Here is a 23,679-nt window from a genome sequence, read left to right as displayed (position 1 = left end):
TGGTCTTTTACCAAATAGGGCTATCTTCTGTATACCCCCCCTACCTTGTCACAACACAACTGATTGGCTCAAACGCATTAAGAAGGAAATAAATTCCACAAATGAACTTTAAAGAAGGCACACCTGTTAATTGAAATGCATTCCAGGTGACTACCTCATGAAGCTGGTTGAGAGAATGCCAAGAGTGTACAAAGCTGTCATCAAGGCAAAGGGTGGCTATTTGAAGAATCTCAAATCTCAAATATATTTATATTTGTTTAACACTTTTTTGGTTACTACATGATTCCATATGTGTTATTTCATAGTTTTGATATCTTCACTATTATTCTACAATGTAGAAAATAGTAAAAATAAAGAAAAACCCATGAATGAGTAGGTGTTCTAAAACTTTTGACCGGTAGTGTATACTGGTTGTTTGGGTGGATTGGCATGTGGGGGGTCCGTGGGTGGCTTTTATTTTATTGGATTCCTCATGTCTTACTCAATGGTAGGAAGACGTTTGGTTCAAATCAGATACTGGGTACTATATTTATTGAATATTATGTGAATCCTAAAAATCAAAAAGGACAATTTGGGTGCAATCAATTAGCTTAATTTCAAACAAAATTTAAACAAAATTATGTTTCAAGAATGATAATCTTATCTGTTTCTAACTACAGAAACGATTTCAGAACAATCTGAGATGGTGGGTGTCATGGCTTGCTGAAATGACTGAAATGACTCCAATGTACATGTGTGAGAGAGGGTACCTTTTCTAGCGTTTCATCCTGGGTTACGTCATACACCACACACACCACATTGGCCTGCATGAGGTTTTAAGAAATCATGGTTGGAATGCAAGTACTTTGTCATCAAATAAAGCACACAATCACACACTCTCCAAATCAAGTCAACCGATTATGAATTTGTAAGGTACAGCTGTGCAAGGCTCACTACAACACTTACTCACTACAACACATTAAGTAATGAGGCAAGATCAACTGGTGGTCATCCACAGATGGGTCTCTTGTTCAGCTAGGTGTAGGGTGAAGTTGCTGATCTTGGGTCAGTTGCTGATCTAGGATCAGTGTAGCATTTCCCCCACTAATGGTTAAGGTTGGGGGAGGGGAAGCTGATCCTAGATCTGTAACTAGGGGAAACTTCACCCCTGAGCGTTCAGATAAGGAAGAGGTGGGACAACACCGAGAACTAGCTTTACCTTGATAATCTCTTCTCTGAGGACCTCATCAGTCTGTTCCATTTCTGTAGGGCCAGAACAATGCACTCAATTTAATCAACTGATGAGGCAAAGGAATTAGCAAATAAGTCTGAAACACAGCAGACTGGCAAACATACAGTAAATTGAGAAATCACGTAACTAAACAAAAAGAAGAATAAACTATACTATGGAACAAAGATAAATTATATAAAGAATGATAGTAAAAAGCTCTAGAGTACTTTAAAATGAAATTCTAGGTAAAAAAGCAAACTCGGCTCCATCCTTCATTGAGGCAGATGGCTTGTTCAAAACAAAACCCGTTGATATTGCCAACCACTTTAATAACTTTTTTGTTGATAAGATTAGCAAATTTAAGCATGACATGCAAACAACAAATGCTGAGCCTTCATATTCATGCATAATGGACCAAATAATGAAAGACCAGCACTGTAGTTTTGAGTTCCACAAAGTGGGTGTGGAAGAGGTGATCAAACCACCCGGTACTGACAACCTGGATGGTGAATTGCTGAGGTTTGTAGTGGAATACATTGTGACTCCTGTTTTCCACATCTTAAATTTAAGCCAAGAAGACAGTGTGTGCCTTCAGACATGGAGGGAGGCAAAGATCATTCCGCTACCCAAGAATAGCAGAGCACCTTTTAATGGTTCAAACAGCCAACCAATCAGCCTGTTACAAGTGCTCAGCAAACGTTTAAAAAAAAATGTTTGATCAAATAAAGTTATTTTACAGAAAACAAATTAGTAACAGACTTTCAGCATGCTTATAGGGAAGGGCACTCAACATGGTCGGCACTGACGCAAATAACAGATGATTAGCTGAAAGAAATTGATAGTGAGAAGATTGTGGGAGCTGTTTTGTTAGACTTCAGTGTCGCTTTTGATGGCATTGATCATAACCTATTGCTGAAAGAAATAGGTGTTATGGATTTGCATCCTCTGCCTTATTATGGATTGAGAGTTACCTATCTAATAGAACACAGAGGGTTTTCGTTAATGGAAGCTGCTCTCATGCAAATTCAGTTGAGTGTGGTGTACCGCAGGGCAGCCGGCTAGGGACATTATTATTATATATATATTTTTTTTTTTTTACAAATGACCTTCCACTGACCTTGAATAAAGCCTGTGTGGCTGTGTACGCTGACGACTCAACAGTATACACGTTGGCTGCAACAGTAAAATAAATAACTGACACCCTTAACATAGAGCTCCAGTTAGTTTTAGAATGGGTAATTAAACGTTTTGAGATTATGCCGCGGGATTTAGAGGTAATTTGTGGTTTAGTACGTTACCCTGCGTCACTGCTTCAGACCACCGCAAGGGGGAGTTAGAGCGCTGATTATGCTTTTGGGTCCCAATGCGCTAATGTGTCTCTACTTTAATGAATGCTGCCAATGAATGGGCGATATAAACCAAATAGAAACCTATAATTGTGCACGACTTCAAAATTGAATTTTAATTAACTGAATGATGAGGATGAAGAACAAGAGGGTGATTGAATTTAGAACAATAGTGTAAGAATTGGCCATTGTATTTACCCAAGTTCTCCCTCATCTCCGGGACCACCCGCCAGCTGATTTTTTTGTTGTTGCCTGATGCAGGACTCTAGTGCGAGACTGACTGAAACATTCACACCTCCATTCATTTGCAAAATGTTCGTCTAATAGTTTGGCTAGGTGTGAAAAATATCCCCAATTTGTGCCACAGTTTAGACTACCGATAGATGCTGCGGTCAGTCAGAGTTGAGTCCTATTGAAGTGTAGCCTAATGGCCAAAAAAGGGCAAACTTGCAATGTATTCGAGGCTTAAGTACTCTAAAGTTTTACATTTCTAACTCAATATCACAGACCAGATTTGCCCAAACAAAAAATGCATCAACCCCTACAAATATATTCATTTATTATAATCCACATTATCATTCAAACAAAATTAGCTGTAGCGAGAGGAGAGAGACTGCATTATAATATAATTTATTTTGAACAAAAGCCAGGAATGAGTAAGTCACTCAGCCCTATACTTCTGTTCCTGCTTCTGTTGCCTATTTGAGTGTTTGTTTAATATCCTACTGATTCTGTGATCACCAAGCTTCATGCAACCACAACATGTCGGATAAAGCAATTTCACAAATCCGGCTGTTTTTAAAAACTTTGCTATGCTGTATTAGAGGCTTTAAAAAAATTGTCATTAGAACATACTTTCTGGTATTACTTAGAATTTATTTAATATTGTTTACACTGTTCCAAACTGGCACATAAATTATATTGTAATCGAACAGAACCTGTTTGTCATGCAGCAGTATCTCTTGCGCTTTTGACAATGATTTTACATGAGGCCTAATTCAAATGATATGCCTAAAATACATACAGTACCAGTCAAAAGTTTGGACACACCTACTCATTCCAGGGTTTTTCTTTATTTGTTCTATTTTCTACATTGTAGAATAATAGTGAAGCCATCAAAACTATGAAATAATACATATTGTAGTAACCAAAATAATAAATCAAAATATATTTTATATTTGAGATTCTTCAAATAGCCACCCTTTGCCTTGCCAGCTTTGCACACTCTTGGCATTCTCTCAACCAGCTTCATTAAGGTAGTAACCTGGAATGCATTTCAATTAACAGGTGTGCCTTAAAAGTTAATTTGTGGAATTTCTTTCCTTCTTAATGCGTTTGAGCCAATTAGTTGTGTTGTGACAAGGTAGGGGTGGTATACAGAAGATAGCCTTATTTGGTAAAAGACCAAGTCCATATAATGGCAAGAACAGCTCAAATAAGCAAAGAGAAACGACAGTCCATCATTACTTTAAGACATGAAGGTCAGTCAATACGGAAAATTTCAAGAACTTTGAAAGTTTCTTCAAGTGCAAATAAATGCTTCACAGAGTTCAAGTAACAGACACATCTCAACATCAACTTTTCAGAGGAGACTGCGTGAATCAGGCCTTCATGGTTGAATTGCTGCAAAGAAACCACTACTAAAGGACACCAATAAGAAGAAGAGACTTGCTTGGGTCAAGAAACACGAGCAATGGACATTAGACTGATGGAAAGTCCAAATTTGAGTCCAAATTTGAGATTTTTGTCTCCAGCCGCCGTGTCTTTGTGAGACGCAAAGTAGGTTAACGGATGATCTCCGCATGTGTGGTTCCCACCGTGAAGCATGGAGGAGGTGTGATGGTGTGGGGGTGCTTTGCTTGTGACACTGTTGGTGATTTATTTAGAATACAAGGCACACTTAACCAGCATGGCTACCACAGCATTCTGCAGCAATATGCCATCCCATCTGGTTTGCGCTTAGTGGGACTATCATTTGTTTTTCAACAGGACAATGACCCAAAACACACCTCCAGGCTGTGTAAGGGCTATTTGACCAAGAAGGAGCGTGATTGAGTGCTGCATCAGATGACCTGGCCTCCACAATCCCCCGACCTCAACCCAATTGATACGGTTTGGGATAAGTTGGACCGCAGAGTGAAGGAAAAGCAGCCAACAAGTGCTCATCATATGTGGGAACTCCTTCAAGATTGTTGGAAAATCATTCCTTATGAAGCCGGTTGAGAGAATGCCAAGAGTGTGCAAAGCTGTCATCAAGGCAAAGGGTGGCTACTTTGAAGAATCTAAAATCTAAAATATATTTAGATTTGTGCAACACTTTTTTGGTTACTACATGATTCCATGTGTTATTTCATAGTTTTGATGTCTCCACTATTATTCTACAATGTAGAAAATAGTTTTATTTTCTTCTCTGCAGATCCTCTCAAGCTCTGTCTGGTTGGATGGGGAGCGTCGCTGAACAGCTATTTTCAGGTCTCTCCAGAGATGTTCGATCGGGTTCAAGTCCGGGCTCTGGTTGGGCCACTCAAGGACATTCAGAGACTTGTCCCGAAGCCACTCCTGTGTTGTCTTGGCTGTGTGCTTAGGGTCGTTGACCTGTTGGAAGGTGAACCTTCGCCCCAGTCTGAGGTCCTGAGTGCTCTGGAGCAGGTTTTCATAAAGGATCTCTCCGTACTTTGCTCCGTTCATCTTTCCCTCGATCCGGACTAGTCTCCCAGTCCCTGCCCGCTGAAAAACATCCCCACAGCATGATGCTGCCATCACCATGCTTCACCGTAGGGAAGGTGCCAGGTTTCCTCCAGACGTGACGCTTGGCATTCAGGCCAAAGAGTTCAATCTTGGTTTCATCAGACCAGAGAATCTTGTTTCTCATGGTCTGAGAGTCCTTTAGGTGCCTTTTGGCAAACTCCAAGCGGGCTGTCATGTGCCTTTTACTGAGGAGTGGCTTCCGTCTGGCCACTCTACCATAAAGGCCTGATTGGTGGAGTGCTGCAGAGATGGGAGAACCTACCAGAAGAACAACCATCTCCACAGACGAACTCTGGAGCTCTGTCAGAGTGTCCATCAGGTTCTTGGTCACCTCTCTGACCAAGGCCCTTTCTCCTCCGATTTAAGAAAGATGTAGGCCACTGTGTTCTTGGGGACTTTCAATGCTGCAGAAATGTTTTGGTACCCTTCCCCAGATCTGTGCCTTGACACAATCCTGTCTCGGAGCTCTACGGACAATTCCTTCAACCTCATGGCTTGGTTTTTGTTCTGACATGCACTGTCAACTGTGGGACCTTATATAGATGGGTGTGCCTTTCCAAATCATGTCCAATCAATTCAATTTACCACAGGTGGACTCCAATCAAGTTGTAGAAACATCTCAAGGATGATCAATGGAAACAGGATGCACCTGAGCTCAATTTCGAGACTCATAGCAATGAAATAAGATATTTCTGTTTTTTCTAAAAAACGGTTTTCGCTTTGTCATTATGGGGTATTGTGTGTAGATTGAAGAAGACATGTTTTTATTTAATCAATTTTAGAATAAGACTTTAACGTAACAAAATGTGGAAAAAGTCAAGGGGTCTGAATACTTTCCGAATGCACTGTAAGTACGCAACAACGCTGTTGGCCAGGTGTAAATGGTTAGGCAGCCTTTCAAACAAATTGGAATACAAAAGAAGCCATCCACCCTTGATGGGCTATCAGCAGGACAATAGACTTTTGCAGAGTTTAGGGACTTTAAATGTATTAACGGATGTTTGCGAGGCATGTCACTTTACCCATCTCTTTGCATAGCCCACCTGGATGGATCCATAACAAATTACTATGGGAATATATACCACTAAATGACAGAAATATAGGAATAAAGTAGACTAATGTAATTGAAGGTAACAAATAGTTGCTTACTGAAACACCCAAAGTCATCCAATTGTTATAATAGGATTTGAAGGAATAGCCTACCCGCGTGTGGTCAACTATTTCAGCACCGTTTTGCGCTGCTTTGAGTCAAGCATGGGGACTGGTCTTGATAAATCAATCAGATTTTTCTTTTCACTGAATCTCCGTTTGGATATTGGTTAGCCTACAATTAGGCTGTGGAAATGTTAGGATTATTTTGCTCTTCACTCGCAGTCGCTTAGTAGCCTAGGCCTGCTCCCGACCGGTCACATTGTACAGCGCCATATTTTCCTAGCGGAATTCCTGAGGCCTACATAGGCTACTGTAAAATGCATTTGAGTTTTTCTTGGAATTAGGCTACATTTCTAAGAGTATAAACAGCACAACAAATACAATAATAATTTACTAACAAATTATAATCAATCCTATATAGTCTGTTCTAACAAAAAAAGGTTTTAAAGTCTCTAGTACAGAAAATATTTTAAAAAAAGTCAAATACATTTGTGAATTTAATTGCTTTAGCCGACATATTGCGGTTTATTCATTGTTTAATTATTCAAGGCTCCCTTTGTTATTTTGTTTTATAACTAAAATTGACCGTATTTAAAGAAATAGATGACTTGTATGCTGTGTGATGACATGCACGAATGAATGATTGATATACTGTATATTGAAGTAGGCCTTTATGCCAATAAGTAAGTTACACTAAAACAGCTACAGTAAACAGGACTCTTAAGCCTACAGCTCCATGTTATTTCAATAACTTAATTTCAATAAAAACCTTGAACCCACCTGTCCTGAATGTACCGAAATATGTGTATTTTACACTCTAGCAGTAGGCCTACATTAAGATAAATATCATAAAAGGCAAAAACTTCCTGAGCATTTCATCCTCAAAGCGCCATGAAGGTCTGCTGCGCGGCATGCATTTAACAGCCTACCAATAGCTGTCAGTCTAATAAATCAATTTAATATACACAATCACAAAGAAATCAATTCATATTTTGTTTAGGAAGGTCATAAAAAAAACATGATACTAACACAATTTATTTCAAAAGAATAGAATAGCATATTTTAAGACATTTCTCTGTGCTATAGTAGCTGAGGCTATGGTTGCTTCATGTCAACAAAATTTATTAACTTGTTATGCTCTTTCAGATAGGGTATAGCAATCAGAACGTCTGGCCTGCATGGACCTCTGTAGGATTATTTGGGAAAGTCAGCAAGTGCCAACAAGATTCATAGTCTCCCGAGTGGCGCAGTGGTCTAAGGCACTGCATCGCAGTGCTAGCTGTGCCACTAGAGATCCTGGTTCGAATCCAGGCTCTGTCGTAGCCGGCCGCGACCGGGAGACCCATGGGGCAGCGCATAATTGGCCCAGCGTCGTCCAGGGTAGGGGAGGGAATGGCAGGGATGTAGCTCAGTTGGTAGCAACGCCAGGGTTGTGGGTTCATTTCCCACGGGGGGCCAGTATGAAAAATAAAAATAATGTATGCACTCACTAACTGTAAGTCGCTCTGGATAAGCGCATCTGCTAAATGACTAAAAATGTTTAAAAAAATGTAAAAATAAAGACGCCCTCAAAGATGCCCTCTGGTGGTTTCAACAAGCATTAACAGCAACAATGGCTGACAGTAAAATACTATGACGTCATGCACTGTAACATGCTGTACCATACTGCTGCAGTATGATGCAACTTTTAAATGAGGAACCACTGTAGCAATAGGCTGGTGCTAAATACAGTATCTCAAAAACAAAAAGCATCACTCAACGCTAACCCTCGTTTAGATCTATTATTGAATAATGTGGCTATTGAGCAAGTTGAGAAGACTAAACTGCTGGGTGTAACCCTAGATAGCAAGCTGTCTTGGTCAAAACATATAGACTCAATGGTTGCTCAAATGGGAAGAGGTCTGTCTATGATGGGGTGTTGCTCTACCTTCTTGACATCTCAGTCGACCAGACAGGTCCTACAGGCCCTAGTTTTGTCGCACCTGGACTACTGCCTAGCTGTGTGGTCAGGTAAATTGCAGTTGGTCCAGAACAAAGCAGCACGTACCGCACTTAGATGTACACAGAGGGAAAATATCAGTCTCTTCTGGCTCAAAGTTGAGGAGAGATTTACTGCATCACGATTGGTCTTTGTTCGAGGTATTGATGTGTTGAAGGTACCGAACTGTCTGTTCAAGCAGTTGGCACACAGTTTGGACAGTCATCGGTACAACACAAGACATGCCACCAGAGGTCTCTTCACAGTCCCCAGGTCCAGAACAGAGGCTGGGAAATGCACAGTACTACATGGAACTCTCTGCCACCCCAGGTAACTCAAGCTAGCAATAAAACCAGTTTAAAAAACTGATAAAAATAACACCTTACTGCACAAAGGGGACTGTGACGAGACAGCCATTTTATATATATTGTATTGTAATTTGCACTGTTTTATGTATTAGACCTAGATAGTGTGTATGTACTGATATGTAGGCTATGTGTGACGTTTTAAATGTATGTATTTCAGTCCTTGACCAATAATGTTCTGTACTATGTAATGTTTCATGTGGACCCCAGGAAGAGTAGCTGACACCAAATAACCAGGTGATAACAGTTACAGCACCACATCAGCAGCAGCACTGAATTGGACTGATAAGCAAGCAATTACACTTCATCATCCATTATGTTAGCCTGCAGACAAAGACAGCTAGGGAGCTTATTTTGGGTTTTATTTGGTCTTTATAAAGAGAGTTAGATGCACAGGCACATACACAGACAGACAGACTACAGCAAGAGAGTGAGTGGTGGGTTCATTGTATTAGGCCACTGAGTGAGCAGTGCCTCACCTGAGTAGTCCACTATGTGCGTGGGCACCTTCTCTGGGGTGACATCGGCAGGGATGGTGATCTCCTCTGCTCGGAGGGGCACCTGAGGACGACGACACAGATTCAACGGTCTGACAGAGGGATTCCATTAACATTTAATTAGCCTGGAACTGACAGGCTTAAATTAGCTTCGTAGTCAGAGTATGAAGACACTGCACCATCTGAGACTGACTAGGAAATGTCCTCCATTTTTGGGGGGATGAGGTAAGGGACGTGACATATTATGAGTACAATATGACAAGAGTGCTTATAAATGCAAAGTAAGCAGGATGGGAATATTGTACCAGTGGAGGTTTATTTTCATAAACAATCCCACTTTCAGTTTATGAGCCACCCTCTGTGTGTGCTGTGGTTTGGAGAGCAGACAAAGTGTGTGTAAACATTGAATGTACCAAGTCAATGAGAATACTGCTTTTGTACGATGTAGTAGCAGCCAGTGGATACATATGATTTATAAATAAGCTGACTGTTTAATCATCAATGTAGTGTTTGCAGTCAGTGGGTATAATTTGATAGACTTGTCAGCACTGTAGACAACCTGAGAAATAAACCAGTGGGATTGTCATAGCTACACTTACGTGCTCAGGAAACTCCTCCCCAACCAATGACATGATGAGTGATGTTTTCCCCACCTTGGCTGTTGACAGAGGGGTGAAAAGAGGGAAGAGAAATGATTGAAAATGGAGTCTAAAAGAATAGTATTTCTGGACTGCAAAAACACACTACACCTTGAGTTTGAGGTCATACCCTCAGGTAAACAGATCACTTTCTCCATCTTATAAGTAAACAGAGCTGGATTACATGGGGGGCTAATACTGTATCTAAACTATAACTAGTCCCCTGTAGCTCAGTTGGTAGAGCATGGCGCTTGCAACGCCAGGGTTGTGGGTTCGTTTCCCACGGGGGGCCAGTATAAAAAATTATAATTATGCACTCACTAAACTGTAAGTCGCTCTGGATAAGAGCGTCTGCTAAAATGTAAGGCCCAAGTCTAAATTTGTCTAGGTTTAATGAAGAAGTGTGACTTGAGGTTTATCTTCAATGCAAATTAGCTTATTATAATTTTATATATTTGATTAACCACAGAGTACAGCCTGATAAGGGTTCTCTCTGACATTATTATGTTGAGCTTCCACATCCTGGACACAATACAATAGGATCAGTGTTCACAGTGGTGTAAAGTACTTAAGTAAAAATACTTTAAAGTACTACTTAAGTCGTTTTGGGGGTATCTGTACTTTACTATTTCTATTTTTGACAACTTTTACTTTTACTCCACTACATTCCTAAAGAATATATGTACTTTTTACTCCCATACATTTTCCCCTGACACCAAAAAGTACTTGGTACATTTCAGACAAAATTATGGACAAAATTATGGTCCAATTCATGCACCTATCAATAATAACGCATTGTCATCCCTACTGCCTCTGATCTGGCGGACTCACTAAACTGCGCGTGTAAGCAAGCAAACTGCGCTTGTAAATTATGTCTGAGGGTTGGAGTGTGCCAGTCAGTCAGAAAAAGAAAATAAAAAAAACATTTTGCACTCTGGTTTGCTTAATATAAGGAATTGAATGTATAGCATTTACTTGTACTTTTTTACTTTTACTCAAGTATGACAACAGAGTACCTTTTTGCACCACTGTACTTAAGTACATTTAAAACAAGATACTTTTAGACGTTTACTCAAGTAGTATTTTACTGGGTGACTTTTACACGAGTCATTTTCTGTTAAGGTATCTTTACTTTTATTCAAGTATGACAATTGAGTAATTCTTCCACCACTGAGTTCATGAATAGGTCTGTGGGAATACCTTAGGCCTATTCAAAGAGAGGGGCAAGCAAAGTAGCTACAATTAGCTACAAAGTTACAATACAACTGGGTGATTCTCATGAAACCAGTTTTAACCATGGCAGTAACTAAATGATTTAGAAAACCATGATGCATCTGAAAAAAATCAACGACTATTCTGAAGACTAAGATGCCTAGTTAATGGCACAGTTTCTTATTTTAAATACATTTGATAATTTCGCCTGAATGGTTTTACATTTTCACCCCAAATTATGATTGCCAAAATGTGTCCGGATAAAATTCTCGATAACAACGTAACTTATTAGAATTAAACAAAATATGTGTGTGTAGTTTGTCAATAAATCATAAAAATTGTATACTAGTTGAAGTTTACATTAAATTATAATATATACACTACATTACCAAAAGTATGTGGTCACCTGCACGTCAAACATCCAATTCCAAAATCATGGGCATTAATATTGAGTAGGTCCCCCCTTTGCTGCTATAACAGCCTCCACTCTTCTGGGAAGACTTTCCACTAAATGTTGGTACATTGCTGCTGGGATTTGCTTCCATTCAGCCACAAGAGCATTAGTGAGGTCGGGCACTGATGTTGGGCGATTAGGTATGGCTCGCGGTCGGCGTTCCAATTAATCCCAAAGGTGTTCGATGGGGTTGAGGTCAGGGCTCTGTGCAGGCCAGTCAAGTTCTTCCACACCGATCACGACAAACCATTTCTGTATGGACCTCGCTTTGTGCACGGGGGCATTGTCATGCTGAAACAGGAAAGGGCCTTCCCCAAACTGTTGCCACAAAGTTGGAAGCACAGAATCGTCTAGAATGTCATTGTATGTTGTAATGTTAAGATTTCCCTTCATTGGATTTCCCTTCAAGGGGCCTAGAACGAACCATGAAAAACAGCCCCCAGACCATTATTCCTCCTCCACTAAACTTTACAGTTGGCACTATGCATTCGGGCAGGTAGCGTTCTCCTGGCATCTGCCAAACCCAGATTTGTCCGTTGGACTGCCAAATGATGACGCATGATTCATCACTCCAGAGAACGCATTTCCACTGCTCCAGAGTCCAATTGGTGGTGAGCTTTACACCACCCCAGCCAATGCTTGGCATTGCGCATGGTGATCTTAGGCTTGTGTGCGGCCATGGAAACCCATTTCATGAAGCTCCCGACGAACAGTTATTGTGCTGACGTTGCTTCCTGAGGCAGTTTGGAACTTGGTAGTGAGTGTTGCAACCGCGCTTCAGCACTCAGCGATCCCGTTCTGTGAGCTTTTGTGGCCTACCACTTTGCGGCATTTCCACTTCACAATAACAGCACATACAGTTGTCCAGGGCAGCTCTAGCAGGGCAGACATTTTACAAACTGACTTGTTGGAAAGGTGGCATCCTATGACGGTGCCATGATGGTCTTGTAGCCCATTCCAGCCTTGTGTAGGTCTACAATCTCGTCCCTGACATCCTTGGAGAGCTCTTTGGTCTTGGCCATGGTGGACAGTTTGGAATCTGATTGATTGATTGCTTCTGTGGACAGGTGTCTTTTATACAGGTAACAAACTGAGATTAGGAGCACTCCCTTTAAGAGTGTGCTCCTAATCTCAGCTCGTTACCTGTATAAAAGACACCTGGGAGCCAGAAATCTTTCTGATTGAGAGGGTGTCAAATACTTATTTCCCTCATTAAAATGCAAATCAACTTATAACATTTTTGGAATGCGTTTTTCTGGATTTATTTGTCGGTATTCTGTCTCTCACTGTTCAAATAAACCTACCATTAAAATGATAGACTGATCATGTCTTTGTCAGTGGGCAAACGTACAAAATCAGCAGGGGATCAAATACTTTTTTCCCTCACTGTAAATAGCCACATTATCTTGAAAAATAAATTAAAGGTTTAATTGAAAAAATAAAAGGGTGAAACGTGATAACTACAGTATCCTTAACTATCATTGAAAAGGTTAATCAATTGTTCTCTAATGAATAAAAAAATCTCCCTAATTTCTGAATCACGCCTGTAACGTCAGTAGCTACAGTAGACTATGCATGCTTTGGAGGGAGGGGGAGGGGCAGGTAGCAAAGATTTTCAGCTGGCAGGCAGGTAGACACTGGAATACATTTCTGAGTGACAGTGAAGGCTTTGCATAGGCGTTTTTTTTTGGGGGGGGACTGTAAAAAATGCCCGGAACATAAAATAAATGGTATTAACCGGTTCCCATGGTTTTAAAATAACGATTCTGCTCCAGAACAGTATAGATCACTTTCGTTCTCGGTTCTGGTTCTGTTCCTCGAGAAATGTCTTTATTTTCTGGTTTTCGGTTCTGTTTACTGAACTGGTTCCAACCCCTGGTCTTAAGTATTATATCTTTCTGATTTTACATAGCCTAAACTAATTGAAAATTATAATTTGGTAGGGCCCTATAAAATGTGTTATATTTCATGCCTGATTCCATTTTGTTACCCTTTAATTCAACTAGTAAGAGGCTGTTGTTTAGCGGTGTTTTGTAGCATACATGTGATGTTTTCATTAGCATAATCACTAACGGCTACATAAAGTGGTACAAGTGCGCACCACACACACACACAGCTGCATTCTCGTTGCCTCTTCAGAAAGTGGTAGGAAATATGAATCACTGATGCATTCTGTTCATGTCTTAAGATAAACTTGGTGAAATTAATACATTTTCAATACACAAGGTCAATAAATGTTTTATATTATTGAATTCCGTTTTAATGCCTGGATTCAGTGAGGGCCCTAATTATCATATTTGGACCAGAATGAGGCACAATGCAGTGATGATTCACCATTTTTATTGAATGTTTTCATAATTTATCTGCAGATAATCGCCAAAAAGCCTAGGCCCACCAGTAGCCTATGCAAATTAGGGAGACAAATGGTTGGCTCTCTCACCGATTCGGTAGGCTACACTGACTGACGAGACGAGTCACTCACTTTAGCGTCACTGTCTGGCAAACACGACATCCTAAGAAAGGAAACCTAGGAAATCCTTTGGTTTACTTGTCCCGATGCAATACCATGAGTATATAACCACGTTGCAAGATTTATTAATGGCAAAGGGATATAGGAGATCGACTTTATTCTGTCAGTTCGACCCCTTTTATAAAGTAGTCAACACTTGCTATTCAGTTGTGAATCAAAGCACAATAATTAGCCTATGCACCACGACTCCGCGTGGCTGGCTATGTGAAACACGAGAAATATATATATTTTTACTATTAAAAAAATACATATATATCGTCACATACCCTGGATAGGTGCAGTGAAGTGTTGTTTTACACCAATACACCAATATTACCTGTAAAGACCTTGGAGAAATAACTTATTCTAAAGTCACCTTAAGTCCCCCTTTGAAAATGCATGCACATAAAGTTGAAGTCGGAAGTTTACATACACCTTAGCCAAATACATTTAAACTCAGTTTTTCACAATTCCTGACATTTAATCCTAGTAAAAATTCCCTGTCTTAGGTCAGTTAGGATCACCACTTTATTTTAATAATGTGAAATGTCAGAATAATAGTAGAGAGAATTATTTATTTCAGCTTTTATTTATTTCATCACATTCCCAGTGGGTCAGAAATGTACATACACTCAATTAGTATTTGGTAGCATTGCCTTTAAATTGTTTAACTTGGGTCAAACGTTTCGGGTAGACTTCCACAAGCTTCCCACAATAAGTTGGGTGAATTTTGGCCATTCCTCCTGACAAAGCTGGTGTAACTGAGTCAGGTTTGTAGGACTCCTTGCTTGCACACGCTTTTTCAGTTCTGCCCACAAATGTTCTATAGGATTGAGGTCAGGGCTTTGTGATGGCCACTCCAATACCTTGACTTTGTTGTCCTTAAGCCATTTACAACTTTGGAAGTATGCTTGGGGTCATTGTCCATTTGGAAGACCCATTTGCAACCAAGCTTTAACTTCCTGACTGATGTCTTGAGATGTTACTTCAATATATCCACATAATCTTCCTTCCTCATGATGCCATCTATTTTGTGAAGTGCACCAGTCCCTCCTGCAGCAAAGCACCCCCACAGCATGATGCTGCCACCCCTGTGATTCACGGTTGGGATGGTGTTCTTCGGCTTGCAAGCACCACCTTTTTCCTCCAAACATAACGATGGTCATTATGGCCAAACAGTTCTATTTTTGTTTCATCAGACCAGAGGACATTTCTCCAAAAAGTACGATCTTTGTCCCCATGTGCAGTTGCAAACGGTAGTCTGGCATTTTTATGGCGGTTTTGGAGCAGTGGCTTCTTCCTTGCTGAGCAGCCTTTCAGGTTATGTCGATATAGGACTTGTTTTACTGTGGATATAGATAATTTTGTACCCGTTTCCTCCAGCATCTTCACAAGGTCCTTTGCTGTTGTGCTGGGATTGATTTGCACTTTTTGCACCAAAGTACATTCATCTCTAGGAGACAGAACGCGTCTCCTTCCTGAGCGGTATGACTGCTGCGTGATCCCATGGTGTTTATACTTGCTTACCATTGTTTGTACAGATGAACGTGGTACCTTCAGGCATTTGGAAATTTCTCCCAAGGATGAACCAGACTTGTGGAGGTCTACAAATTTTTTTTGAGGTCTTGGCTGATTTATTTAGATTTTCCCATGATGTCAAGCAAAGGTAGGCCTTGAAATACATCCACAGGTACACCTCCAATTGACTCAAATGATGTCAATTAGCCTATCAGAAGCTTCTAAAGCCATGACATAATTTTCTGGAATTTTCCAAGCTGTTTAAAGGCACAGTCAATTTAGTGTATGTAAACTTCTGACTCACTGGAATTGTGAAATATAAGTGAAATAATCTGTCTGTAAACAATTGTTGGAAAAATGACTTGTGTCATGCACAAAGTAGATGTCCTAACCGACTTGCCAAACCTATAGTTTGTTAACAAGAAATTTGTGGAGTGGTTGAAAAACGAGTTTCAATGACTCCAACCTAAGTGTATGTAAACTTCCAACTTTTTTTTGTTTGTCATTTAGCAGACGCTCTTATGCAGAGCGACTTACAGGAGCAATTAGGGTTTAGTGCCTTGCTCAAGGGCACCGACAGATTTTTCACCTAGTCGGGTCGGGGATTAGAACCAGCGACCTTTCGATTACTGGCACCACGCTCTTAACCACTAAGCTACCTGCCTTCAACTGTTATTACAGTACCTATACATATGCTAAATTAAGGGGTATTTTAGTCAATTGCATTAAGATCAGTGATTGTAGTATTGTGCAAGTCATTTGGGATTAACAAATGACACAGTTTGATGATGTATTGGATTAATTAATCTTTAACAGAGCTCAGTACAGTTCTTCAATGGCAAATTATGCAACACTCATTGCCGAAACATGCATTCTCATCTCCGAAACCTTGTTATCATTACCGTAACGCACCAATATTTAGGAAATATTACAAGATTCAGCAAAGGTTGTGTTGCGGTAATGAGAAATGACTAAATATTTAATTTTACATATATTTATTTCAGTGTTGTTTAACTCAGGCATTTTCATTAGGTGAGCAATGTTAAAAAATATTAGAAATACATTTGTTTATAACTTTTTGGGACTATTGCTGTAATGATAGGGTGTTAGGTGTCGCGACAAAAAATGGACACTATGTTTTCTCTAAATGTCAATAATGTGGTCGCCAAAATGCATAAATCATTTCAAAACAATGTGGCAGTTGTTAACCATGTCTTAAAATCCCAATACTGTACATTATGATATTAACACCATATGAGCCCAAATGTAAAGCAAGTGCCGTGCTAAGAACGTTCAAATCTGTGGGACAGACCTTTTTGTGAAACCTGCAACATCGGTGTGTTCATATTTGCTTTTTGAGATGGGTATTCCTTCGACCTATCAGAGTAAGATCGATGTGATATTGTATCGCCAAGAAGTATGGGAAAGTCCTGAGGGTGTTTCACAGTCATCGGACGTCTTTTGACTGAAATAAGGTAAAACTTTTTTCTTTCCCTTCTGTCATTCAGATGTTTACAGGGACACGAAAAAAACATAGCTCTAATTTGTAACCTTCGTAGCTACGTGTTGATGTATGTGTTGTCAGGGAGTGGTCCAAATTCACGTTTCGCCACCCCCATTTCCATGACGAGTGCTAGCTTGCTAGCTGTGTGGGAGTGCCTGACAGTGTTCGCTGAGACAACAACCCGGGCGAGAGGCAGCGCTGCATTGGCTGTATTGCGCCAGCGGTGAATTTTGTGATTGAAGCAGTGGTGGCGTGTCATTATTGTTTAGCTAAAACAAATAAAATACAGTTCTTTTTAGCCTGTTTGCATGTTATTTTGGCATTAATACGTGTCATATATCAGTTTGCAAACAATGTAACAAAAATTATAATCTTTGAGTTAATAAAGCCGCATACAAACATGGTCTCTTTTTTGCTTTCTTGAGTAAGGCAGCTCCAAAATGCAGGTGTTTCAGCCTAGCTCAGTGCTTTCTGTGGTGGTGGGGCAGCCAGCGGAAAACACGGAGCGTAGGGGTTGGTAATGTTCTCTAGTTGTGCCGTGATTGGTGTTCTGTCACTCATGGGGACACTATGTCACCGCAGAATCAACGGGTTGATCTAGAAAATTCAAGCCCCTTGGGTGCTGCCATAGACTTCCATTAGAAGTGCCCATCCAAGAAGGCTCAAAGTCATTAACCACAAATCACGTAATATCTACCGTAGCTTTGATTGGACTGATCTTGTCAACATCATACTTTCAAAATCTTAGCTAGCAATCTAGACAAGCAGTCATCATCATGAATCAACTCGACAATCTACTGGCAAATCCTTTTCAATCCTTGTCATATAAAGATAAATTATAGATAAAAGGTTCTGACTTGGTGTACAGGGAGAACACTGTAAGAATGGCCCATGTTCTAAATTCTGTCGCTGTACATTTCAAAAGTGCTGAACAAATAGTTATATTGACTACGTCCGTCCTAACTCGGATTGCCTCTTATACGCTCGTCGTCCCCTTATGCCATAGTTTGTACATCTCAATTGTCAGCAGAAACCATATTTGTTTAAGCAATTCAGCCATATCAGCAATGTTTTTTTAAAGGCAGTAAATGAGGCTGAATGAACTGTTTCACTGCCAGACAAGGCTCCGCTGATAGCCAGGTAAGGATTCACTCCATAGTGCAGAAAACAAAGCTCTGTTGTTGGGAGAGCTTTATGTAGGCCCTAACAGTTTGTGGGCACCGTTTGTCACTGTTATAGTGCAATTAAATGTATTGTTTAGTGTTGTGCAATGGCTTTGCTGGCATGCACCCCCCCCAAAAAAATTTTTTTGGGGCCCCACCAAGATTTACATGCTAAAATCGCCACAGGATCAACCCCCATATCACACAAACTTAAATCATAGGTGTGTTCATTGTACAATCAAATACTGAGAGAGACTGAAATATCACATTCATTTGTATATAGGATATCCACATGAAGTTGGTTCCTGTTTCAGTCGTGTCTTTGATGACATTGGCGTGGGTCAAACAAAAACATCCTAATGATTGGCTGACAATAGAGCCTCCCACAATGTAGGCGATGGCTGCAGGATGAAGTTGAAGAGCAACTTTGACCTTTAATCACATGATTTCTGTAAAGTTCATGCAGTCGACACATTAGGTACAAGGGTACAAGTCTGATCATTTTTCACCCCATAATGCAACACACTTTGAAAGGCGGTTACCAATGATATTCACCGACTTGACAAAAGTGATCCGCTCGAACGCGCCCTCAGTCTCTCCTGTGCCTATGCTAATTATTTTCTGCAGTTTATCCTCCCATCAGAGTAACTCATCAACACCAAAAATAACATTATAATGTAACCCAACTCAGGTGTAGGCCTACCAGAAGTAAGCTATGTCATTAGACTGGTAGCCTTCTGTGTTACAGTTCAGAAGTGTGTGTCTGTGTTAGGCGATGTGTGATGTGGTGTGTGTGTGTTGGTGCTGTGTGAGTGTTTGGGGATGCAGAGAATTGTGTGTGTGTTAGGCTGTGTGTGTGCGTACTGCCTAATTTGCATAATATGGCATTTTAATGTAATACTTTTTTACTTTTATTTGAGTATCTGTTTTCTACATCAACCCTGAAAATGTAATAACAACATGACCACCCTATCATTGATATATTTTTGTTCAGTATAGTAACGTAACAGTTAGCTAGCTTGAATATCAGTATTTTCCAAACAATCACCAAGCAATTTTGCTGGCAAAACATGTAAAATATAAAAAAAGTCCTCTTATAGCATACTTGATGGTGGCAAGGTAACGCAAACTAATCTAGCTAGCTAGGTAGCCAATACATGATGAGAAAAACTTTTGACAGGTAGCTACTAGCACTCAGAAACTCAAGGCGGCATTCTGACTTCTGCATACAGTCTTCAGCCATTAGCTTCGCCCACGACTGGCTCATGTGAACTACAATCATTTAGAAATGTCAACAATCATTGCTTGCGATATGGCTTTTGAAACATATGGCCATTATCTTTCATCAGCGAGAAAGAATCCTTCAAATAAAATGCATACACTTACTGTAGCAGTTTTGTACAGATCCATACAGCTATGGGTGCCTCCTTCCGACAACACTAAACTTCCGCTACACTTCCCGAGTTAAGGCTGGTTTACAGTTGTCAAAACAACAGGGAACTCTGAAAAATAGGATGTCAAATCATGACGTCAGTGATATTCAGGTCGGAAAGTCAGAGCTCTAGAAAGAGGCCAGAGTTCCTGCGTTGGAATTACGAGTTGGATGACCGTTCAAAGAGATTTCTCCCAGTCGGAGCTCGTTTTTTCCCCCAGAGTTCCCAGTTGTTTTGAAACGCACTGAAGTCTGAGATTTCCGAGTTCCCAGTTGTTTTGAACGTGGCATATGGACATGTCTGTAGACAGTTGTTGCAGAGACATCATGAACATTCTATTGTCGTCCGACATCAAAACGTCTATCATACATGTCAGATTTCAATACTGGCCGATTTGTAATTTAACGGCGGGTTTAGCACATTTTTCCAAATTTTCTGCCTCTTTAGTCCAGGTTGCATTGCATGGTGCAGTTGCCAGAGATATTATAGAAAGGAGATAGGAATCCAATGAATGAAATAAACATAACACCTCACACAGCAGACTGTCGACCAATCGCGTTCACGTTGTCATGCTGCGTCACGCGGGTGCTAAACTAATCTGCACGCAATCGCCTTCTCAAAGTCAATGTATATGTCGACAAACATGCCTATTTTCCTCAAAAGTACGTAATGTCACGATCCCAAAGCTATACAATACTACAGATAGCAAGTGAATTATCTCACATCTCGGAAAATATTTGTATTGTTGTACTTCTTGTAGATGAAATTCGGGCTAATGTTGGGGTTTTGAGCTAGCGGCCAATAGATTCCCATTCACTCCTTGAAGGATAGCACTCCTTGTTCCAGAATTGCCCAGAATGCACCACGTGGCCCATTGACGTATTATTGGCAACGTTTCCCATCTCCTCAAAAGTATATCAAATCAAATTTGTATTGGTCACATACACATATTTAGCAGTTGTTATTGCGGATGTAGCGAAATGCTTGTTAATTTTTGTATATCTGCCGTTTTAAATGTTACACTCCACTCTGTGAGGCACATCGATCTGCAGGTTGAACATGGTGAGATTGTAGACTCTTAAATTGATAGTGCAGTTTGTTTAGGCGATTCCACAGCTAACTAGCTACGTTACATGCTGACCACAACACCCGCGATGTGTGCGTTGCAAAATAAATGTACACATTATTCAATCATTGCATCCACACTGCTCGTCTGCGTAGCCAGGTGCTAAAATAAAACTTGGTTCTTATTTGTGACGCTTGACGCGCTGCAAGTCCCGCCTCTCCCATCTCCTCATTGGTTTTTAGGAGCATATACCCACGTGGGTGATTGAAAGCTGAACTGAGGTCCACACTCCAGTCCAGTTGGTGGTGGTAATGCACCTTAAAGTTGGATGTCAACCGCCATATAAAGTCCAAAGAAGAAGCCTGAAGGAGGAGAGATTACTAGAAACGAACTCGGTTTACCCTTTTATCTGTGGATTAATTGTCGAGTAGAGGGACCATGTGCATTTCAGGTAAAATAACAACCCAATGTTTATATCCCAGGACAAATTAGCTAGCAACAGCAAGCTAGCTAGCTAAATTGCCAAAAATGTTTAATGCTTTTCGACCTGTCCCCAAATTAATATAGTTGGTTCAGAGTTCGTTTTGATCGCGTCTGGTGTGGGTGGACAAAATCAACATGCGCACGCCCGGTGTAGTCAGCATGTTCCATACAGGTGTTCCGAGCAGGCTAGATAGCTAATTAGCAGAGCGGTGGTCGCCTCGTCTTCCGCTGTAACGTGGAAATATGGCTGTGTGGGAACACTAACCCTATCAAGGTGTGTATCCATTTAACAGAACTGCCAACTCTCACGCATTGACCATAAAACACACGCATTTAACCCTCTTCTCACAGCACACCTCATATCACGTATTGAAAAGTACTGCTTTTATTTTTCTAATTAGTCCATTGTATAGTCAGCGTGTTAACTCCAAATCTTTCTGAAATTTAACATCACGAGCTGAACCTCTATCATTGTCCTGTCTTGCCACAGCACTGGGAACCGCGGCACATTGATTGGTCTAGTTATGTACATTATCAAGGGGATTGGATGCATGTTTTAAAGAAACGCCCCTCAAAAGTAGAGTGGAGCTGAATGGAGATATAGAACATTCTCCGCAGATTTTATAAAACTGTAAAAAGAGCAGCACGGTAGTGCTGTTTTATGTACAATGTTGTCAACAAAATTAGGTTGCTGTTACTCCTGTCCCTATTATTGCAGAATGCAGCCTTTTGACAGCATGTACTAAAGTAGATTTAATCCACACTTGGATTAGTACCCTCGTTTGGTGATTGGCATTTAGGCTGTGACAACGAAAAGGCAGCAGACAGACCGACAGTATGTTTTAGTTTGATAGGGTGACCTGTTTAACTATGAAAATAATTTTGTCAAACAAAAAAAGTGTACATTTGATTCTACAGGGAGGACAATGAATAGAAAAATAATTTGGTTAGGGTGTAGGGGTAGATTGTCATCTTGTCTTCAGGAGATTCTATCCATTTACTTTATTTAGTCTGATCAGTGGAACAATTCTCATTCTTAAAACGGACTAAAATATAGGGTAATTACTGTGCTTGTCAGCAAGAACACTACTGTTATTCCCCACACTTATTTTATTATTCCACTTCTTCCCAATTTTGCCAGTGTAATCACATATTTGAAATATGATATGCCTACTTGTCTTTGAAAATGAATTATGAGGCTATACATTATTGCTGCCATTCATGGACAGTTTTGAATAAGTCATAAGTAATTGCAGGAAATTAGCTTTAAAACAGTAACATTTCCCCCAGTCCCCCGTCTAGTGGTTGTGCCAGGGGGCATTGAAATTCAAATAGCAAATGTCACTCCAAGCATTCTTCAAAAGTTGGCAGCCCTGATGCAACTTTTTTTTCTCGGTGATATTAAAGATAATGTCCTTATGCTTTCAAACATGTACCGCAAGCGATGCGAGTTAATATTGAGCTTAACAAAAAATAACTACAGAAGACGCCTTCGTCCAATGACTTATGTGTAGTTACTAACTTAGCTAGGTAGCTAGCTATGTGCAAAACAACAGGTCTAGCTTACAGTTATTGGTATGATTTGGTGCTATTCCAAGGGAGAAATGGCAAGCTTAGCTACCTAGCTAATGTTATCCTTATGCCATCTAGTTAAACTAAAGATGGGATGGCTGCCGAAGCTATAACATTAGTATTTCAGGAAAAAAGAACTGGATCCAGCTTTAGAGAACTGCAGAAGTTGTCAATTAGGTAAGTCTGTAGCTAGCTAACGTTAACTAGCGCGCTAAATTGGCATGTCAATATTCAAAGAGGATTGACTTACGTTCCCCCAATAACAGTATCCTGACATCTCGCCTCATGTTTCGCTCCCCTTTTGCAATGAGTGTACGTAGCTGGGTGTTATGCGTCCTAAATAATGTATAATCTTTAGCCACAGTTTACGTAGCTAGCTATATCTCGGACCCATTCCAGCAAGCAGGACCTAAGGAGGAATACAGTGGTTTCCGGTTTGAGAGAGCCACAAATGAGCGCCCCATATCGTCCTTGAGGAACATAAGAGTGGGGGAACTGTACCAAGTAGTATTCGCACTGGACTAGTATTACTATAGAACGTCGGTTATGTAATTATTACCCCAGCATGTCCGTTTTTCCAGTGGTAAAATTGCCTCTGTAATCATTATTTTTCATTCAAAAATGTACCATTATGACGGAACCCTGGAGGCTCTTCTAGGCGTGAAGGTATTTCAAATGTCTAGGGATAGCCTAATATTGGTCTAATGGCGTTCAGTTTGGAGAAAGGCAATATAGTCATGCATATCAATAAGAACCATAAACTGTTACCTATGCAGACATTTAATTAACTGACGCATTTGGCAATTTATCAGTACACTGGCACAATATCAT

General features: G+C 40.3%; 1 protein-coding gene across 1 annotated transcript in view; it reads right to left on the bottom strand.

Annotated features, from left to right (window-relative positions):
* LOC311100609 (mitochondrial Rho GTPase 2-like) overlaps window positions 1-23,252 on the bottom strand; it is a 70,140-nt gene extending 46,888 nt beyond the window's left edge. The window contains exons 1-5 of the mRNA XM_084141537.1: window positions 23,099-23,252; window positions 9,896-9,954; window positions 9,279-9,360; window positions 1,199-1,242; window positions 750-803 (exon numbers count right to left, since the gene is read on the bottom strand). Coding sequence (XP_083997663.1) covers window positions 750-803; window positions 1,199-1,242; window positions 9,279-9,360; window positions 9,896-9,954; window positions 23,099-23,135 — 276 coding nt within the window. The 5' untranslated portion in view covers window positions 23,136-23,252. The remainder of the gene's footprint in view (window positions 1-749; window positions 804-1,198; window positions 1,243-9,278; window positions 9,361-9,895; window positions 9,955-23,098) is intronic.
* Between the last annotated feature and the right edge of the window lie 427 nt (window positions 23,253-23,679).

This window comes from Coregonus lavaretus (genome assembly GCF_964263955.1).
Source record: "Coregonus lavaretus genome assembly, chromosome: 25".
NCBI lineage: Eukaryota > Metazoa > Chordata > Actinopteri > Salmoniformes > Salmonidae > Coregonus > Coregonus lavaretus.
This window is presented reverse-complemented; position numbering and strand designations above follow the sequence as displayed.